The 18,532-nt window shown below is 38.6% G+C and overlaps 1 protein-coding gene across 3 annotated transcripts in view; it reads right to left on the bottom strand.

Annotated features, from left to right (window-relative positions):
* Nucleotides 1–1,920: 1,920 nt before the first annotated feature.
* The window catches only part of Sepsecs (Sep (O-phosphoserine) tRNA:Sec (selenocysteine) tRNA synthase), a 99,417-nt gene continuing 82,805 nt past the window's right edge, over nt 1,921–18,532 (bottom strand). For all 3 annotated transcript variants that reach the window (XM_005392041.2, XM_005392042.2, XM_005392040.2), the window contains 3 exons: nt 5,292–5,385; nt 3,944–4,034; nt 1,921–2,535 (listed from right to left, as the gene is read on the bottom strand). In XM_005392041.2, the coding sequence (XP_005392098.1) occupies nt 2,232–2,535; nt 3,944–4,034; nt 5,292–5,385 (489 nt within the window). In that variant the 3' untranslated portion in view covers nt 1,921–2,231. The remainder of the gene's footprint in view (nt 2,536–3,943; nt 4,035–5,291; nt 5,386–18,532) is intronic.

Genomic DNA, 18,532 nt, shown 5'->3' with positions numbered 1-18,532 from the left:
GCCTTTGTCAAGCTAAATGACGATGACACAATGTGGATGACCTGTTCTGGCTACCGTGCAGAGTAAGCTCTGCCAGCATTTACATGTGCAATATTCCCTTCCCGTCTTGGACTCTTGGGGTTCAGCTGCACCTCTTAGGCTACACTGGTTCTACAATTTGGCCCCAAATTCACACAGAAAACATTATACAACTTTTTAATCCAGGATTTACTCATTTGAACTGAGTCACTGTAACTATTTTTAATGTTTAAATGTTTGGACTGCGGAGATAACACACTTAAAAATAACCTGTACACATTTATTAAGTACTGCAGTTCAACTCAGTCTTGATTTCCGAGGTTGCCAAACCTGCCTTAAGTAGTGTAACTCACACATACACTCCCTCATATCTTTCTTGTATAAAGTTTACACCGCTAAATCAGTAAGGTAAACCCAGAAGTCAAACACAGCATCTATTCTTGCAGTATTTCTCAAAGTCTAGTGAAGGTGAGTTAGTAAATATTTTTTCTGGCTTTTTGAGACAGGGTCTCACTATGCAGTTCAGGCTGGCCTTGAGTTCATTTTGTAGCTCAGGCTAGCCTCAAACTCGCAACAGTCCTCCTGCCTCAGCCTTCTAAGTGCTGGGATTACAGGTGTGCACCACCATGCCTGGCTGAGTATTTCATTGTTTAAAAATGGGTTCCTCTTTGGACAACGATATATTCAAACTAGATTAGTCTTCAGGAAAGGAATTTGCAGTAGTTTTTAATATTCCACATGCAGATCTGGAAAAGCACTTTGCAAAATTTTTTGTTCTTCTCTACCCCAACCCACACCCCACAAACATCTCTTATCTGAACAGTGCTCCACAGAGCAGGTCATGGGATACACCCCTTGGTACAGTGTTGCATCTGGAGACTTCATTAACTTCACAAGCTATGAGATACCAGTCCATCTCTTAAAATTAACAAAACTCATTGTTAGACCCAAAAATCTGGGATTGTGCTCAGAAAATGAGCTTATGGGCAGAGAGAGAGGAATAGACCTATTTAATATACTGCACCATTTTCATCTCCCCAGCAAAAATGTTTATAAAAAACCCATGCCAGTCAGTCTTGATGGTGGCTATGCACATCTAAGCAAACTCATCAATATACAAGGCTGCTTATGGCAAACACAGCAAGTGGAATAGTTTTCACCTGCCCAAGTGGAAAAGTGTACAAGTGCCATATAAAACAATTTATGACATGTTGAAGACTAGTGATCCCCGTTATCCCTAAAGGTTCTCTATGCAGTAGTTTGATAACATTTATAGAGCTATCTTCTTTGAGGTATAGCCACTTGTCACTTAACGACAGGGACATGGCCTGAGAAATGCAGTGTTAGCTGATTTGGGCACTTGGGAACATCACGGCATGCACTCACACAAATCAAGACAGCTATGATGTCACTAGATCATAGACTCTTATGAGACCATGGTTTTACATGTCCGTTGATGAAAATGCCATTATGCAGCACATGATTTGCCACTGATAACTAAAGTTGCTATGGAAAACTTCTCTTTGCTTGAAGGGTTCATTTATTTGAAGTGTTCTCAATCTCAGCATCCTGGATAATTTTGTATTACGGAAGTCTGTCTTGTGCACTGTAGGATGTTAAGTGCCACCCCTGGCCTCCGCCCACTATCAATAATCCCGCCAGCTGTGACAACCAAAAACTTCCCTACGTGTTGCTTAGACACAAGGAAATTATCCCCAGCTGGAAAAAATTGAAGTTTATACCACGACTCTGCTTCCCTGGAGAATGTCCCTTCTACAGGCATAAAGTGACATACAAGGAAACATCCAATAATTAGCAGCAGCGGAGATCTCTCCAAATTCTGTGTGATCAGGAACAGGAGTGTGAATGTTGGAGAATGGTTAGGAAGAAGCACTGCACAAAGAGAATTAGAGGTAATTTTATAGTCATTACATTAGTCTGAATTATCTGACTAATGACGCTTCATTGACAAATACTCTCACAATTAGAGAAAAGCTAATTGTATATTATAACTTGGTAAGGGTCATAAGGATGAGGCAGTCCAAGACTGAAAACACAACAATCATCAAAGGCTCAGCCCACCGCCCTCTCCCTGATTAAACGTTCTCTATAAAACTCTCAAGTCAACAATCTCAAGCCCTATCTTAAAACTGCTTATCTGTACTGCAGCTGTATCATTTTCTTCAAATTATCACAAAGAAATCCCTCACAGGTCATGAAGAACTATCCTGGCACGTGTCCAGAAGCACATTATCTAATTTTAAAGCGGTTTCTTCAATATCCACATTTTCAGTTTTGTCATAATTGTCAACTCCAGGTACGCTCTCTTTATTTTGCTCTTTTCTTATTGTCTTTAAGCACTTGTCAAGTCTCTTGATGAACAAGTCCACATCCTGTGTCTTCATGCCGATGGTCGCTGCCGCATTTAGGTAAGCACACGGGTAGGCGTTGGTATGGGACATAAAGCCTCTGAAAGTGTGGCCGCTCACAGTTTGCACCAACCCAAGAGGCACAACCCTGAAAGGGCGATTTATCAACTTAGTATGTCTGCTGATATTAACAGAATGTCACCCATAAATAAAAGATAGCCATTACTAAGCCATACACCCACTTATCAAGAAGTTTAAAAACAGCCATAAATCATGGCTTACGCAAACAGACTGTGTCAGCCTTCTAATGAAATTATACAATACATTGCTATTTTACATGAAAAAGTCCTGCCTGCTGATTACCATTTATTTATTTTCTAGGAAAAATCAACAAGCTCTAGGAATCACAAACATGTTCACATATTCAAAAAAGTAAAAGGAAAATTACTTTTTTGTGCCATATCTGGAACCAGACTTACATATGTACACTTGAAGTCAAATCACGTGGATTGGATTGATTGCCATGTGTCACCACAATCATCAAATTAAATTCCAACTATCTGATCAATGCTGTGCAACGGAAGGTTTTAGAGCAAACACCCAAAAGAAAATACGTTAGCGCTTACAGCACGGTGGTGGCCAGCAAACCACAACATTCTGCAATGGCACATGCATTTCCTACACTGCATTTCATGGCATACTTAGATATAAGTAGATTCTAATCTTTTACTTCTTTTCTTAGAAGAAGTCAAGTAAGATCAACCGAAACACAGATAGTGGCAACACTAAAAGCAAAATTTAAAAAACCATTTTGGAAACATCAAAACTACACTGTAGGGGGCTGGGGATTTAGCTCAGCGGCACAGCGCCTGCCTGGCAAGCGCAAGGTTGTGAGTTCGATTCCCGGTACGGAGAAAAACCAAAAAAAATAAAATAAAATAAAAAAAGAAACTACACTGTAGAAACAGTCCGTCAAGGTAAAAGGTAATTAATCTAAGATTTTTCCTCTTTTGAAAAGTTGCCCTTTGAGCTGAAGTTTCTATCACAGTAGAGTGAAATCCTTTACAGAAGTATCTGAAGAAAAAGATTCAAATTATTTTTTTCTGACCTCATCAAATACACAGTGTAAAATAACACTGATTTTCATACTATGAGGAAAAAGTATGTTTCTAAAGCAATAGTTAGTTAAGAATTACAGAACTCTTTTACTTTAGGAAGCAGGCATTCCACCTGAATTTAGTAAGGAAGACAACTTACTTCTAATACCATAACTTCACATCACTGAGGGTCACCTAACAAAGGACATATAGACAAAGACCTGTACAAAGAGGTGATGAAACTTTGTTTCCACATATCTATTAAAACAAACAAGATTCATATCTTTCTGGGACTATTTCAGGTATAGGAAGACAGATAATAATAGCCTTACAGATTCTCTACCTCATTATTCTTGGACTCCACAATGAACTGTCAGATACATGAGGGATAATTGCTGAGGAAAGGTACTTTATGTGAGTCAACTTGGAAAAGCCAAAACCTCTTCTAAACATACTCACGTGGTACCAGAAACATGTCTGGTAAAAAGCATTGCTCCAAGCTGAGTGACACCTTTGTCATGGTGTACATCTAGTGTCTTAAGTGTCAAAGCTGAAAAAGAAAAAAGTATCCCCAAAGAAGTTTCAATTTATTGCCACAAAAATCACTCAAAACAAACTGATGGAGAAATTACTGTACTTTTTATTCACTGTTAAGTGGCATAGTACCACTTTAATGTATTTAATTACAGCAAGGATTTGCTTGCTTACCAAATGTATTTTTATATAAATTAACATTTTCAGGATCAAGAACAAAATTCCTTATCACCTTCCCAGAAAGTGAATTTTTCCAGCTAAAGAGATGAAACAATGACATGATCAATACAACTGCTTACTTGAATTCAACCGTTTTAAGAACTTATGAGAATGGATAGATACTCTGTATAGATGAGACTAAGTAAAGTCAGCTTCTGCACACAGAAGTGGAAATGAGCATTCCAGGACTGTCTTCTGTATACACCAGCACTCCTATAGCTACCATGTACTGAAGACTGACCATGCTAGACACTCCACAAACATAACCTCAACCAATTCTTTAATAAATCTACAATGAGAGATCATTACCTCTACTTTAGAGATAGGGAAAACAACGTTAGAGAACAGTACCTGGCAGAACTGATACTCTATCCACTATCACCTTCCACATACCAGCAAAGGATTGGGGTCATTTTTATTAGATGTCAGTGCCCAAATAGTTTCCCATAGAAACCCTTTCCTGAAAAGGTATTAGTTACAAATGATCCATTTTCCTACTTTGCTCAGATGCATGAGAAATAGGAAACATATTAAAGTATACATATTTGCAAATTAAAAGGGGATAATTATGAAGCTTTTAAGTTAAATGTATTAAGATCAATAGTCACATTATCATTTTTAAGTAGCCCTTTTACTACAGGGCAGAAACACATGGTCCTTATACAAACAAATGAAATTACAATAATTACAGACATACAGAGGCTAAAAAATAAGCAATAATAATATTAAAAACAATGTAAAAAGACCTTTAATTTCTGGTATGTTGGTGCCTTGTTAACTGGAAGAAGTTCTAATTCCTGAGTTCTTACTAGAGATCAAGCTATTTCGGTTAGAAGCAATACGTAATTTATTAATTGATTCTCATTTTTCAGTGGATAGAATATCTTGGAAATAAATTTCTACAGGCTAACTAAATTTGTTCATTTACTTATTAATACCAAAATGAATTTACAAATACTATAATCAAAAAGTTTCCTCTTTTCCTACAAACATTAAGTTTCTCCTAAGGATAGATCAGAAGTATTGATTTTCTTTTTCTAAAATTAAAAATTACCTAGTGAGATGGGATTGTGAGGTGTCTGCAACAGTCTTTCGTAGTTGGCTTCTGACAACTTCTTTAGCTGGTTGGACAAATACGAAAACATTTCCTGCAATACGAAATGTCACATTTGAAACAAATTGAACAGACACTGCAATTTATCATATTTAATAATACAAAACCTGACTGGTATGAAGCCTGTACCACAGACTGTCTCATCCTCATGCCCTCCTTGCCATGTGTAGTGAGATTCAAAGCTGCCACAACTATTAGAAACCAGAGGGCTTAGGTAAAGGGAAAAGACCAGGCCATTTCTTGCTTTTGGGCTGCCATGTCCATCACAAATCCATTTTCTTCTCAGAACCTCCAGAGCTACCACTCAAATCTGAGCAGCCATCAACTTCTCCCTTGGACAGGGCAGTAGATTTTAAATTATTTCTCTGCATGCTCCTTTGCCCCTCCACAATCTGTGCTATACACAGAGGCCAGAACGGTCTTTCAAAAGCATAAATTTAAGAGCATCATGCTTCTCCTCTGATGACTTTCTCTGATAACTTTAAAACAGCCATTCTTCAACTCTAAAGCCCCATTCGGATGTAACCCAGTCAAAACGCCCTACCCAGCGACTATCATTCCTCCACTCCCAGCCACCAGCCACATCGGTCTTCTCTTCAGCCTTTCTGGTGTCTGCACCTTTGCACTTGCTTTCCCTGGACACGGCCCCTCCGGTTACATTCGGAGACCTTCCTTTGTTATTTCCCCACTAACAAACCTCTATAACTCTACCCACTTGTAATTCCCAATCTCCCTGCAACACCATTACCCAGTTTGGTTTTTTCACTAATTTACCACAATCTGAAACTATCTCATTTATTTGCTTAAGTGAATATTGCCTATTATTAACTACTAGAATGGAAAAACCCCTTGAAGACAGGAGCTCTGTCTTTACTATGGTTCCCCAAATACCAAGAAAAATGTGTCAGATATTGGTATGCAAGTTACACATTAAGTGGCTGTTTTAAAATGAATTTCCTTTTTTCCCCCCAGCACTGGGGATCAAATCTAGGTTCTTGTATACACCAGCCAAATACTCCACCACTAAGCTACATTCCCAGCCCAAAATGTATTGCCCTTAAATCACACAAAGAGAAAATTAACAATTCCCTTAATACATCAACTAAAACTAACAGTTGTCCTGCTCTGAAAAATGATCTATATTCAGTAACAGAAAATATAATAAAGTATGTTTTATAAGTATAGAATGTCCTAGGTAAAAGTGGCAGTTTAGTAAAGTTACAAACAAATGTTAACTTGGCAGTTATTTGAACTAAAACTTTACTTTCTTCTCCACAAAAGGCCTTTAAATAGGTATTAAAATGAAAACCTATGAAGGACATCTGCAGCAGATTGAGCCCATCTGCATTAACCTCCTCCATCCACAGTCAAAACACATAAACTCTAAGAATAAACCAAACGGGGAAGGCAGAGTACCCAGATGGGGACAGCAGGAAATGACACTTTGTCAACTTCAAAAGCCATAAACGCAGCTTCTGTTTTGCTCCATAAATAAGGGTTCGATACTCTGATATCACACTGGGTCCTGGGTAGTGTTTTCCTACCAACAACACTGGTGACTGATAACATTTTTGTTCAAATCCAGTAAAGATTAAGACAAGGATAATTTCTTCCAGGTTTATGAATTATTAGTAAGTCTACTTATGACCACAAACTCTGTTGTCAACACAGTACAGTATATATTTCATATTCTCACCTACATTTTTTGCAAAATAATTAATTCTTAAGTTTTAAGGATATTTTACAAGATTAATTCTCAGTATATCAGAATGATGAAATGTTACATCACTAAAACTAATTGGTTCCTTTAATATTTGAAAAGTTAACATCCAAAAATGCTATACTTAAAGCAAGCTATCCATAAGTATTATATGTGATAAGACTTTCTCTTTTGTCATTAAAAAATGTATAGAGAAATGAAGGAAATGTCATCATGTTCAGAAATGGAAAAAATAAGCTGTTACAGGAATTTCTTTTAGATATATAAAGATTTTCTGGCTCCTCTGTAAGTTAATATTCCAATTTTCCAATAGTGCAATACTCCTTCAGAAGAGGAACTATAAAAAAATGGAATCAATAAATTAACACTTTTTATAGCAATGAAGCACAACTCAAAATGTTTTAGTACCACACCAGTGGTAATAAAGGATAGAATTCCTGTGTTTCTTACTTCTTCTTTTTTTTTTTTTTTTTTGGTTTTTTTCTCTGGTACTGGGAACCGAACTCACGACCATGCGCATGCCAGGCAGGCGCTTTTGCCGCTGAGCTAAATCCCCAGCCCCCCTGTGTTTCATTTATGTAATTCCAAATACAACAACATACTAGGTCACTAATTTAAATGATGTGTATTTTTTAAAGCAGCTATATATTTTCATTCAGATATCAAACACTGATTTTTCCTCATGTATATTATTCATTAAAGTCTTATCCTGTATCTATCTATACAATTCTCCCTTATTCTCAAATTCATCAACCTCTCATTAGCAAAAACAAATCCTGATAGCCAGGAAATGCTTTTTACAGATCCCTACATCTTCCCCCAATAACAAAAACATGCCCAACCTTCATTTATCCTTAAGCATATATTAATAAAGCAAAGTTTTCTCCAGTTTGTATATTTCAAAGATGAAGACCAATTTAAAATATTGTTCTATCTAGTTTGGCTGCCACATTAAAGCACCAATTTGGTCACATTTATAGAAAAAGAAGAACCTGATGGAGTATTTAATTTGCACTTAATTGAGTTAGCTATTTCTGAAAGAAGAGGAAATATTTCTTAGTAACAGCCCTAGAGGCTTCTTTTAAACTTACTGATGCGTACATGGTTATCAAAAAGCTGAATGTGCTCAATGTTAAATTTCTAATACTTTAATAAATTAGCTTTAACTAATTCTATCAATCACTTGATAATACCACCAGAATTGTGTTTTGTCTATAGCTATATTAGGGTGGAAATCTTTAGACTACAAAGATAATAATAAGGTACTAAATCTTGTACAGCACTAGAATGGAAGTAATTATACTTAAAAATATTTTTAAATCAAGTTCACACTCACCAGCAAAGATGTCTAGTATCTCTATTCTATGTGAAGGGTTACAACAAGAAAACCAATAAGCAAAAAAGCTTTAGTACCTTAAAGTACAATATACTTAATTCTGTCATATTCCAAGTACCAAGGTCCTCAATGCTCTCCAACTGATATCACTACATTTTTAAAATAACTTTTTTTAGACTGCACTACTATCCTATACTAATACTTAGCTAAGCACTTTTTTTACCTGATACATTAAAGATACTACAGAACTTGCACTATTTTTTTGCTACAGTTAAATCTATAACTGACATTTATTATAAAATACCTCAGTAAAGGAAGAAATTTATAAGCAGCCCAAGCAAATGTATATAGAAAGATCTTACTTAAAAGAAATGAAATATTATTGATTTTCTATGTCCTCTGTGCTGTATTTAACTTAATTTTAAAAGACTTTCACTAGAAATAAACTGAACCACATACCTGAATGCTAATGTCAGCTGTATTTCTAGAATAAAAATACAAAACTTTACACCATAGTTCAAGATGTTAATGGAAAAGAAGTTGAATCATATTATGCATTATCTTTCAGAGGGCCTTTTCCAAGTTGATTTGCAGTTGTGAAACCTAACTTCTATACTATCTCTCCTCTAAATTCAAAAGGTGCATAATTCACTAACTTTTAAAGAAAGTCTTACGTAATTCTGCCTTTTGAAACATACTGTTTCATGTTACAGGATAAGATGAAAACAGTACTTCACATATTACTATGATATCTCTCATAAAGTAGTTGATAAATCAAGAAAAACACAAAGTTTCAGTGAAAATGCGAAAGGCTAGACGGATGACACCTTATGTATGCATTCACACACTCGCGTGCATATTTGGGAAAACCATACTAAGCACAATATACTGCTGCCTGTGACTGTGGCCAGCAAACAAGATTCACGCAGACTCAGCAGCCTTGTCTCAGCGGCAAAACAACATGCTCGCACTGCTGAGGCCCCACATCCAGGCCTAAAATCTGATGATTTCGAGAGATTCATTTCCAAAAACGGCTGCAAACTGACCAACCTAACTGTTAAGAACACTGAAGTTGTGTGTCTCCTGCTCTTTTAGAACTTAGTTTGTCCTCCAAGCTTCAGCTCACAAATTGTAGCTGCTGGAGCAGCCATTCTGCCGTCATTTCCTTCTACACTTGTCCAATTCAGCAGATATTTGCAATAAGAAATGATTACCTGCCAGCCCTGTTGAGCAAAGCACTCTTCTAAAAGGAGAGCTAAGCAGAATAATGGTCCCTGGAAGCAAAACAGAAGTGAGGACAAACATCTAACACATATTTCTTTCTGCAAAGAAAAACTCAAAAATAAGGTCTCTTACATTTTAACACCTTTTCTTAAAGGTCTCTAGTTAAACTTGTGGTCACTTCTCCCTTCAATGAAGCAGATGCACTGATAAGGAAGAGGCTAAGGGCAAGAAGGCTCAACTCACACACAAAGTCCCACTCTCTCTGATCCCGTCACCCCTCAGAAAGGAAGACTTCCGAAGGAATGGCTTCAAGCTGAGCTCTTGTCTGCTTCCACTGTGAAAAAGATAAAGCCTTTTCTGAAGAGAGATAGCTAGATGAAATAACTTCTAAAAATATCATTGTGGTGAATAAGGGCACAGAATAAAAAGAAACTCTAAGTTTCCTTTAGCATTCCTTTTTTTAGTACACATAACACCAATAATATAAAAAGGAGCTCTCAGTGATGGTATATAAATAGCTCTAGCTAGAGCAAAATAGCTTTGCCTCAGCTTCTCCAGAGCTGAACCAATAAACTATCATGATTAAATTTTCACAGCTCAAAAGCAAGTCCCTTTAAACAAAAAAGGCTTTACTTCTGCAAAAAATCCAATAAAGAAACAATATTTATGCTACATATATGCAATTAGGGTTTATGGAAGACATTCACATTTTTCAACAGAAAGACCTACCTATTGAATGAAGTTGTTAAGGACCAAAGTTTATTTACTTACAATGCCAGGGTTCTCAAATGAGAATTTTAATACTATGAAAATTACTCCCATGATATTCTGTTCTGATGCACTGGGGTTTTAAATACCTGCACTAGACAGAGTGGTAAGGTCATAGGACCAATCATAATTTTTACAGCTCACATGTCCAATACAGAGTGACTGATCTCATTGCATGAGCAACTGCAGGCAATGAGCAGACAGGAAGCACACTGGCCTTCACATCACACTGACCTCGGCTTCAATAGCAGTCCTGGTACTGATATGTGGCGAAACACTTAACTTGGGCAAGGACTTAACTTCTCTGGGCCACAATCATCTGTAAAATGGGGATAATTACTACCTCATAAACTTGCTCTGAGTATCACGTGAAACAATGAACATAGGGAAAGTAGCACAGTTCCTGGCACACAACACACACTCATAAAAATGTTAGTTCCCCATGTACTTTAGTCTAAAACGTTTTCAGGATAAGAACAAAAAACAGCTGGGCCTGGGAATGTAGCTGAGGGGTAGAGCATGTGCTCAGCATGGAAGCAGACCTGGCACCAAAAAGTAAAACTAATAATAATTAGGAAGACTCTTACAGACATGTGCTAATACACAGTAGCTATAATACTGTTCTTTCTACTCTACCACATGTATCTAGATAAAAGGGAAAGAACAAGGCTCTGGATGGTACAAAGACAGTTACCGCTTCACATCCAAGAAGCAGCCATCCAATTCATGAATGCCACTTGCTCAGAAAATCTCTCCTATCAGTGCATTTATGCAATGATAATAAAGAACAAAGTGACTGCTGCTCCTTGGTATTGCTGCTTTCTGCCTCCCACAGCATGAATTGTTTCTCTTCTGTGATGCCCTGCTGCTGTGTCACCCTGCCTGGGAACCAGCCGACTATAGACCGAAACCTCTGCAAACCATAAGCGACATTAAGCCTTCCCTCCTTTAACTTCCCTGCCAACATGGGACTTCTGGCTCTTCCGTGAAGTCAAAATGACAATGAAAGTAAACACACTGGATCAATTCAGGACACTGAGACAGCCACAGTAGAGCAATGACAGGCACTCATGAAAGAGAACTTCCAGAACTACTTCAGAAAGTGGCAAGAATGTTGGGATAAGTGTGCTTGAAATGAAAAGGAGTATCTGCCAGAGATTAATGACAATGTGTCTTTTACTATAATAATTTTTAAAAATGTAAATATTCACCATATATGTTAATCACACTTCATACAGACAATTTAGCATGCATAAAATTCATGAGAATATCAGAACTGTGCTCTCTATGGAAGGATGGGAAGGAAAATGTCCATTAAGAGGGTTGGAAAGAAGACTTTAACTGTTTATTTCCCTAAAGAAATATCTGACGAACATATAACAAAGGAAAAACCTGTCTTATGTCTACCTGGTATTATTTCTAGTAATACTATTTTGGAAATCATTGAAAAAAGAAAAAAAAGAACGAAAAGCAGAGCTGTGCTGCCTGCTGGATCTATTCACCAGTTGAGCCACATACTCCTGCAGGTCTGTGTCAATGCAGACAGATGTCCACTCACATTAAGCAAAAAACAGGCAACCAGAATCATCTACAAGCAGCTGAATAAAGTCAAACCCTACAGGCTAAAAGACAAAAAAACCAAGACACAACAGAAATTCTTAAGATTCGGAAAATATAGCAGAACATTCTTAACATCAGTAATTCCAAAATCATGAGGTAAAAAAAGTAGACACAAAAAGAAAAAAAGACTAATTTAAAAGAGTATAATGGTCTCATTGTCAGAGGTAATGTCCTATTTATCTAGTTTAAAAATAAATTTTAGCAAAACTTGTTAGGTGTTCAATATAAAACAAAAAGTAGCTAAGAAACAAGACTGAAGAAAAAAGATAAAAATAAACAGAGAACTAACAAATTACATTTCTGAGGACTGATACAGGGAACATGTGCGCTGTCTGCTCCTGACGCTATGAACCATCATCTACATTAGTATGAACATGCCGTGGCATCGCACGTTCCCTCTCCAAGTGTCTGCTGCTCACATGTACAAGTCACCTGTGCACTCTAACACGGTGGCTCTCAAACTTCGGTGCACATCACACGCATCGGGGAAATTTGCTTAAAATGCAGGTGGTTACGTCCACTCCAGACCTACTGCATCTGAGTCTACGCTAACAGAAAGCCAAGTGTACACAGTGATCCAGAACAGGACCTCTGATAACGGCACAGTACTTTGCTTTCCAGCCTTGGTTTAACACCCTGTCAGCATTCTACAGTTATGCTGGTCATCAATGCCAGCGTCTAAGCACGGCTTGAAGGGCACTGAATGAAGGCACAAGTTGTGTATTCCAGGAACAGATGTCACTTCTGCAGCCAGCTCTTCAAGAGCTAGGTTCCATGATGAGTGTTCTCATATACTCTGTTTTTCTTTTCAGAATTCTCATCAGATTTGTAATTATATATGTACTATCCAGACTTCCCACAAACTCTGTCTGGGGATTTCACCAGAGTCCAGGCATAAACATTCACTCGACTAAGTAAGTGAATGAACAGGGTCAATACTGCTAAAGAAATGTGGAGTCAGTTACAAAGGGCAGGCTGAGGAGTCTGGACTTTGTCTTGTAGACAACAGAAACCCAAAGCAGAATAAACTCAAACTGTATTTTTAGAATATGAATCTGGCACTGCTCTACAATATGACAAAGTAAGTAGACCACAACTGGGAATCAGGAGAAGAGTCAGTACACCACTACAACCATCCAGGCATAATGCTGTGTGGGTTTAAGCTAGGGAGCGAGGGCCAGGGAAAAAACATAAAACGTGAGAAACTTTACAAAGGATGTAATGGTTCAAGGACTTCAGGATATAAGAGGAATCAAATGGTCAGTGTTAGATGTCTCGCTCAAACAGAAAAGGTAGTCTACTGGTTCTCACCACTCCGTCTATGAGGAGGTATGGTGAGATCCAGAGTTTCAAATACTCAGTTGTTTTCTTTCTAACGTTCCCTCGTCTCAAGACGTCGCCTTATAGCTAGAAATAAGGCACCTGATAGTCCTAAGAGTCTATCTTCCCACCTTACTGTCTCCAAAGCAAGGGCCTCTACCTCTAAAGGATCTATCAAACCTACCAGAAGGACTTTACTTCCACATGCCTACCTGTGAACCAGGCTAACCATGCCACACACCCACAGCTAGGAAAGAGAAAAAGAGCCACGTGTGGAGGCACATGCCTATAACCGTAACACTCAGGGGGCCAAGACAGGAGGACTGCTATGAATTTGAGGCCACCCTGGGCTACACAGGGAATTCAAGGCCAGGCTGAACTACATAGAGAGACCCTATCTCAAACAAATGAGAGAGAAACAAGGGACACTGTGACTGACAGGTCCCCCAGGACAACCTGGAGCCACTGAGGATTCTGTACAAAGAACATTCCAAAATATAACTGACTTCTTGATCGAAGTAGTTAAATTTATTCATTGCTTTTACCTTCTCTAGATATCAGCAGACCTAAGCCTTTAGTTATAGCTACACTGCTGCAAGGCTAGACTACTTGTTTATATAAGAAAAAGGTAGTAGAGTCCAGAGGTTAAGTAAGACAGAGGCTGAGAGTCCAAATTACCTAGATATAAACCCATGCCCCACACAGTGTACTTCATATGTTACCTCTCTGTCCCTCCAATTCTTGGAAAATGAGGATGACAACAAAACCTCACAGCGATGTTATTAGGACGAAATGAATACAAGACATGTGCTTAGAAAAATGATTACCACATATGTGGTGCGACATAAAAATTCATGACTGGTTAGTTGTGCTGTTGTGGCTACCTCAATGTCCCGAATCTATCCAAAACATTCACCTTTCATGATCATTCTGGTTTTGGGGAAGAGCCGGAAGCTGTACAGTGCCGGATCCAGTGAATAAAGTAGTTGCAGACGCACTGCAATGTTTCTACGAGCCTGCATTTCCTTTAGATGGCAGCTGGCAGCAACATTCACTAATTTTTTATCAGCCCCGGTAAAGACACTCAAGAAAGAGGACTTCCAGAACTGCTTCAGAAAGTGGCAAGAATGATGGCATAAGTGTGCTACAAGCAAGAGGGAGTATTCTGAGGGGTATTGTAGCCATGTGTCTTTTATTAAATTTTTTAAAAATTTAAACATTCACTGCCTACCCTTGTAATATTCAGTATTAAAAATATTTTGTACATACATAAATGTACATGCTTATACAGGTATTTATGGAGACAATACAAACTTCACTGAAAGGCTATATTAAGAATGAGTTCACACAAACTTTTCTAACTATTGGGCAAATCTTAATCTTTCCCTCTTCGATCTATCATTGCCAATGGAGACGTTGGTCATCCTTTCCTCCCTAGACTCCCTTCAGTTGGCTTCCAGAACTCTACACTCTTGGCTTTCCAGCTCTACCCTTCTTCTCTTCTCAGACCACTTAGTGTTAAAGTACCTCAGGGCTCAGTCCTAGTGCTTCTCTCCTGTTTAGATTCACTTGCAATCAAATCTAGTCTCTGCCCATCTCCCAAAACTGTATCCCCAGCCCAGCACTGTGTCTTAAAGTAGACACACACATACATCCACTCTCTACTGGACATCTCCATCGCAATGTCAAGGGTACCTCAAACTCACTTTTTCCCACCCCTTAATTCCTGGTGTGCCCTCCAAATCCACAGGCTTACCCCGTAATTAATGACCCTTCCACCCTTCCAATTGTTTGGGTCAAAAAACCCTCAGCATTACTCCTGTCTTTTCTCCTTCCCTTATACAACACAGCCATCAGGAGCTCTTGCTAGCTTAATCTTTAAAATTAGAGACCCAGAATCTAACCATTTCTCATCACCACTGCCACCATCTGGTTCCAAGCTAAACCTCACTTCTTAACTCTGTGAAAGCCTCCTAAGAGGTATCCCAGTTGTTACCCTTGCCACCCTAATTTCTTCTCAAACCAGAAACCAGAGTGACCCTTCAAAATATGTCTAATCACATTACTTGATTTGAAGTCCTTCAGTGGAATGGGAGTATAACTCGGTAGAGTGCTTGCCTAGCATATACAAAGCCCTGAGTTGAATACCAGCACTGGAAACAAACAAACAAACAAAAAACAATCCTTTTATGGCCTTCATTTTACTGAGACTATGAGGCAAAGACCATATTACGGCCTAAAAGGCCCTAATGACCAGCCCACCCTCCTGACTTCAACAGCCACAACTCTCCTTGCTCAGCTGCTCCAGCCATGAGGGTCTCCTTGCTGCTCCTCACAGGGGACACATCTGTCCAAGGTCCTGTCTCCAGCTTTCTGCCTGAAATGCTCTTTACCGTCAATGTGCATACTCCCTTGGACTTCTTCAAGTCAATTCAACTGTCACCTCAACATCCTAACCACTGTGCTTACAAAGTGATTCCCACCATTATCACCACATCACCTCTAATCCCCTTCAGTCTCTCTTACTTCCACAGTACTTTTCACTTTCATGCAAACATTGACTGGGGCAGATATGGACTGGGAAACTCCATGAAGCTGAAGAGACCATCATCTTAAAAGATTTCTAAATTACCAATGTGCCCTAAGTTGGCTTACTAAAAAGTACAAGCCAATTCCCATGATTATAATGATGAAAGCCCAGAAAGTAACTCTTTCAATAAATTCTCTAGAGTCTTTTAGAAACAGAATCAGAGCCAGGTGTGGTGGTGTGTGCTTGTAATCCCAGCACTCAGGAGGCTGAGGCAAGAGGATCGTTGTGTGTCTGAGATCAGCATGGGTTACAAAGTGAGCTCAAGGGCCAGCCTGAACTGCATAGCGAGTCTCAAAAAGACAAAAAAAAAAAAAAAAAGAAACAGAATCAGAATCAGAATCAGAAGGTGTTTTTTTGGAGCTGGGGATATAGCTCTGTAGCACAGCGCCTGCCTGGCAAGTGCAAGATCCTGAGTTCAATTCCCACTACCAAAAAAGAAGAAGGAGCAGGAGCAAGAAGCAGAAGAAGGAGAAGAAGGAGAAGGAGAAGGAGGAGAAGCAGGAGAAAGGAAAGGAGGAAGGAGAAGAAGGAGGAGAAGGAGGAAGAGAAGGAGGAGGAGAAGGAGGAGAAGGAGGAGAAAGAGGAGAAGGAGGAGGGGGAGAAGGAAGAGGAGAAGGAAGAGGAGAAGAGGAGAAGGAGGAGGAGAAGGAGAAGGAGGAGAAGGAAGAGAAGGGGAGAAGGAGGAGAAGAAGGAGAAAAAGAAGTTGTTTCTTTCATAGACAGCGAAATCAAATCTGCAAGTTCAAGGAATTTTCCAAACCATAGTACAGCATCTGAAACAACCACTGAGGCAAAGAGATGGCATGTGTTCCATATACACATGGTCATCATCTGACATATGGATAAAACTCCTTGGAAAGTTTGCTTCTTTTGGCTTCAACAATCTATGGCTGGACCAGGTATATAGCTCAGTGGCACAGTGCCTGCCAAGCAAGCATGAGGTCATGAGTTCAATTCCTGGTACCAAAAAAAAAAAATCTATGGCCATAATGTTACTTTTTGGAGTTTTCAAAACTACAGTTTTCTTCTTATTGTATAAAACTTTGGTCAAGTTTACTGAGGTATAATTTGTACCTAGTAAAATTTCAGGTGCCCCCTTTTTAGGTGTCCCTTTCTATGAACTTTCTACAAATTCTGACACATACAAACAGCCATGAAATCTCTTTGACTATTAAGATATAAGATATTTCATCATCCCCTAAAGTCCCCTCCCACATTCCTAGTTTCTGGCAACACTGATCTATCCTCTGTCCTGTATTTCTTGCCTCTTGCACAGCATATAAATGAAACCATAATACATGGTCTTTTGAGTCTGGCTTCGTTCTTTTATCATAAGTATCTGAGTCATTATCTTGTTGCATATGTCAATAATGCATTCCTTTTTATGCTGACTATGGATGTATCACAGCTTGTTTATCTGCTCATCAAATGATAGATATCTGGGTTGTTTCCAGGTTTGGGCAATTATGAACAAAATCACTATAAAGGTTCATGTATAGATTTTCATACAGACAGAAACTTTCATTTCTCTTGAGTAAACAGCTATGAGTGGGACAGCTGATTTATATGGTAAGAATATGTTTAACTTAATAAGAACTGCCAAAGTGTGTTCCAAAGTTGCTGAGCCATTTGGCATTCCTACCAACAAGGTCTGAGTTTTACTCATTTGTGATCTTCGCCAGCATTTAGTATTGTCAAGTTATTTTACATTAGCCATACTAACAGGTGGACAGTGTATCTCACTGTGGTTTTAATTTGCATCTCCCTAACAACTACGGAGTACCTTTTCTTCTATCATATAAATCTTGAGAAATGTCCTCATGAGAAAAAGTAAACAACCACTTGCCCACGAACTGAATTAGTAAGAGAAAGATGGCTGGAGTAGAACAGGGCACAAAATTGTAAACTTCTATTATGTATTCCTCCTAAGTCTGTCAAAGGATATATATGTTTTAAAATATATAAAGTAATATTAAAGGGCCTGTAACTGCTAATGTGTTAGAAAGTTAAAGCCTCTAGCTTTCTCAGACAAAAGGTGAATAAAACACATTCATCTGACCTGACAATACTGTCATAATTTTGGAATTGTCTGCAATTAAGCTAGTTTTCAGTGTTAGAGACAATGCCCAATTTTTAAACATAAATATAACTTCTTTTCATAGTCAACATAACCAATGAGTTTAAATTCTAATGATGGCAAGGTAGAAATTTATTATGTGAGTATGAGAAGGTGGCCAACTTCTGGCCTGGTTCTTCTTCCCATGACTGACCTCCCACACCTGTACAACTTACCTTTAGGCTTCCAAAAACTAAAAAGAAGAACCTTCTATGTGTCTTTCAAGAACCCCTAAAATGACAACTAGTCAAAACTCACCTACACAGGTAGGTATGGTACCACACACCTGTCAATCCCAGTATTAAGGAAGCTAACGCAGAAGGATCCCAACTTTGAGCTCAGCCTGGGCAACTTAGCAACTTAGTGAGACTGCCTCAAAACAAACAAAAAGGCCTGCAAATGTAGTCCTGGGTTTAATCCCCAGCATGGGAGGAAGGAAGGAAGGAAGGAAGGAAGGAAGGAAGGAAGGAAGGAAGGAAGGGAGGGG

This window comes from Chinchilla lanigera, unplaced genomic scaffold (genome assembly GCF_000276665.1).
Source record: "Chinchilla lanigera isolate Chin_1 unplaced genomic scaffold, ChiLan1.0 scaffold00042, whole genome shotgun sequence".
Classification (NCBI taxonomy): Eukaryota; Metazoa; Chordata; class Mammalia; order Rodentia; family Chinchillidae; genus Chinchilla; species Chinchilla lanigera.
This window is presented reverse-complemented; position numbering and strand designations above follow the sequence as displayed.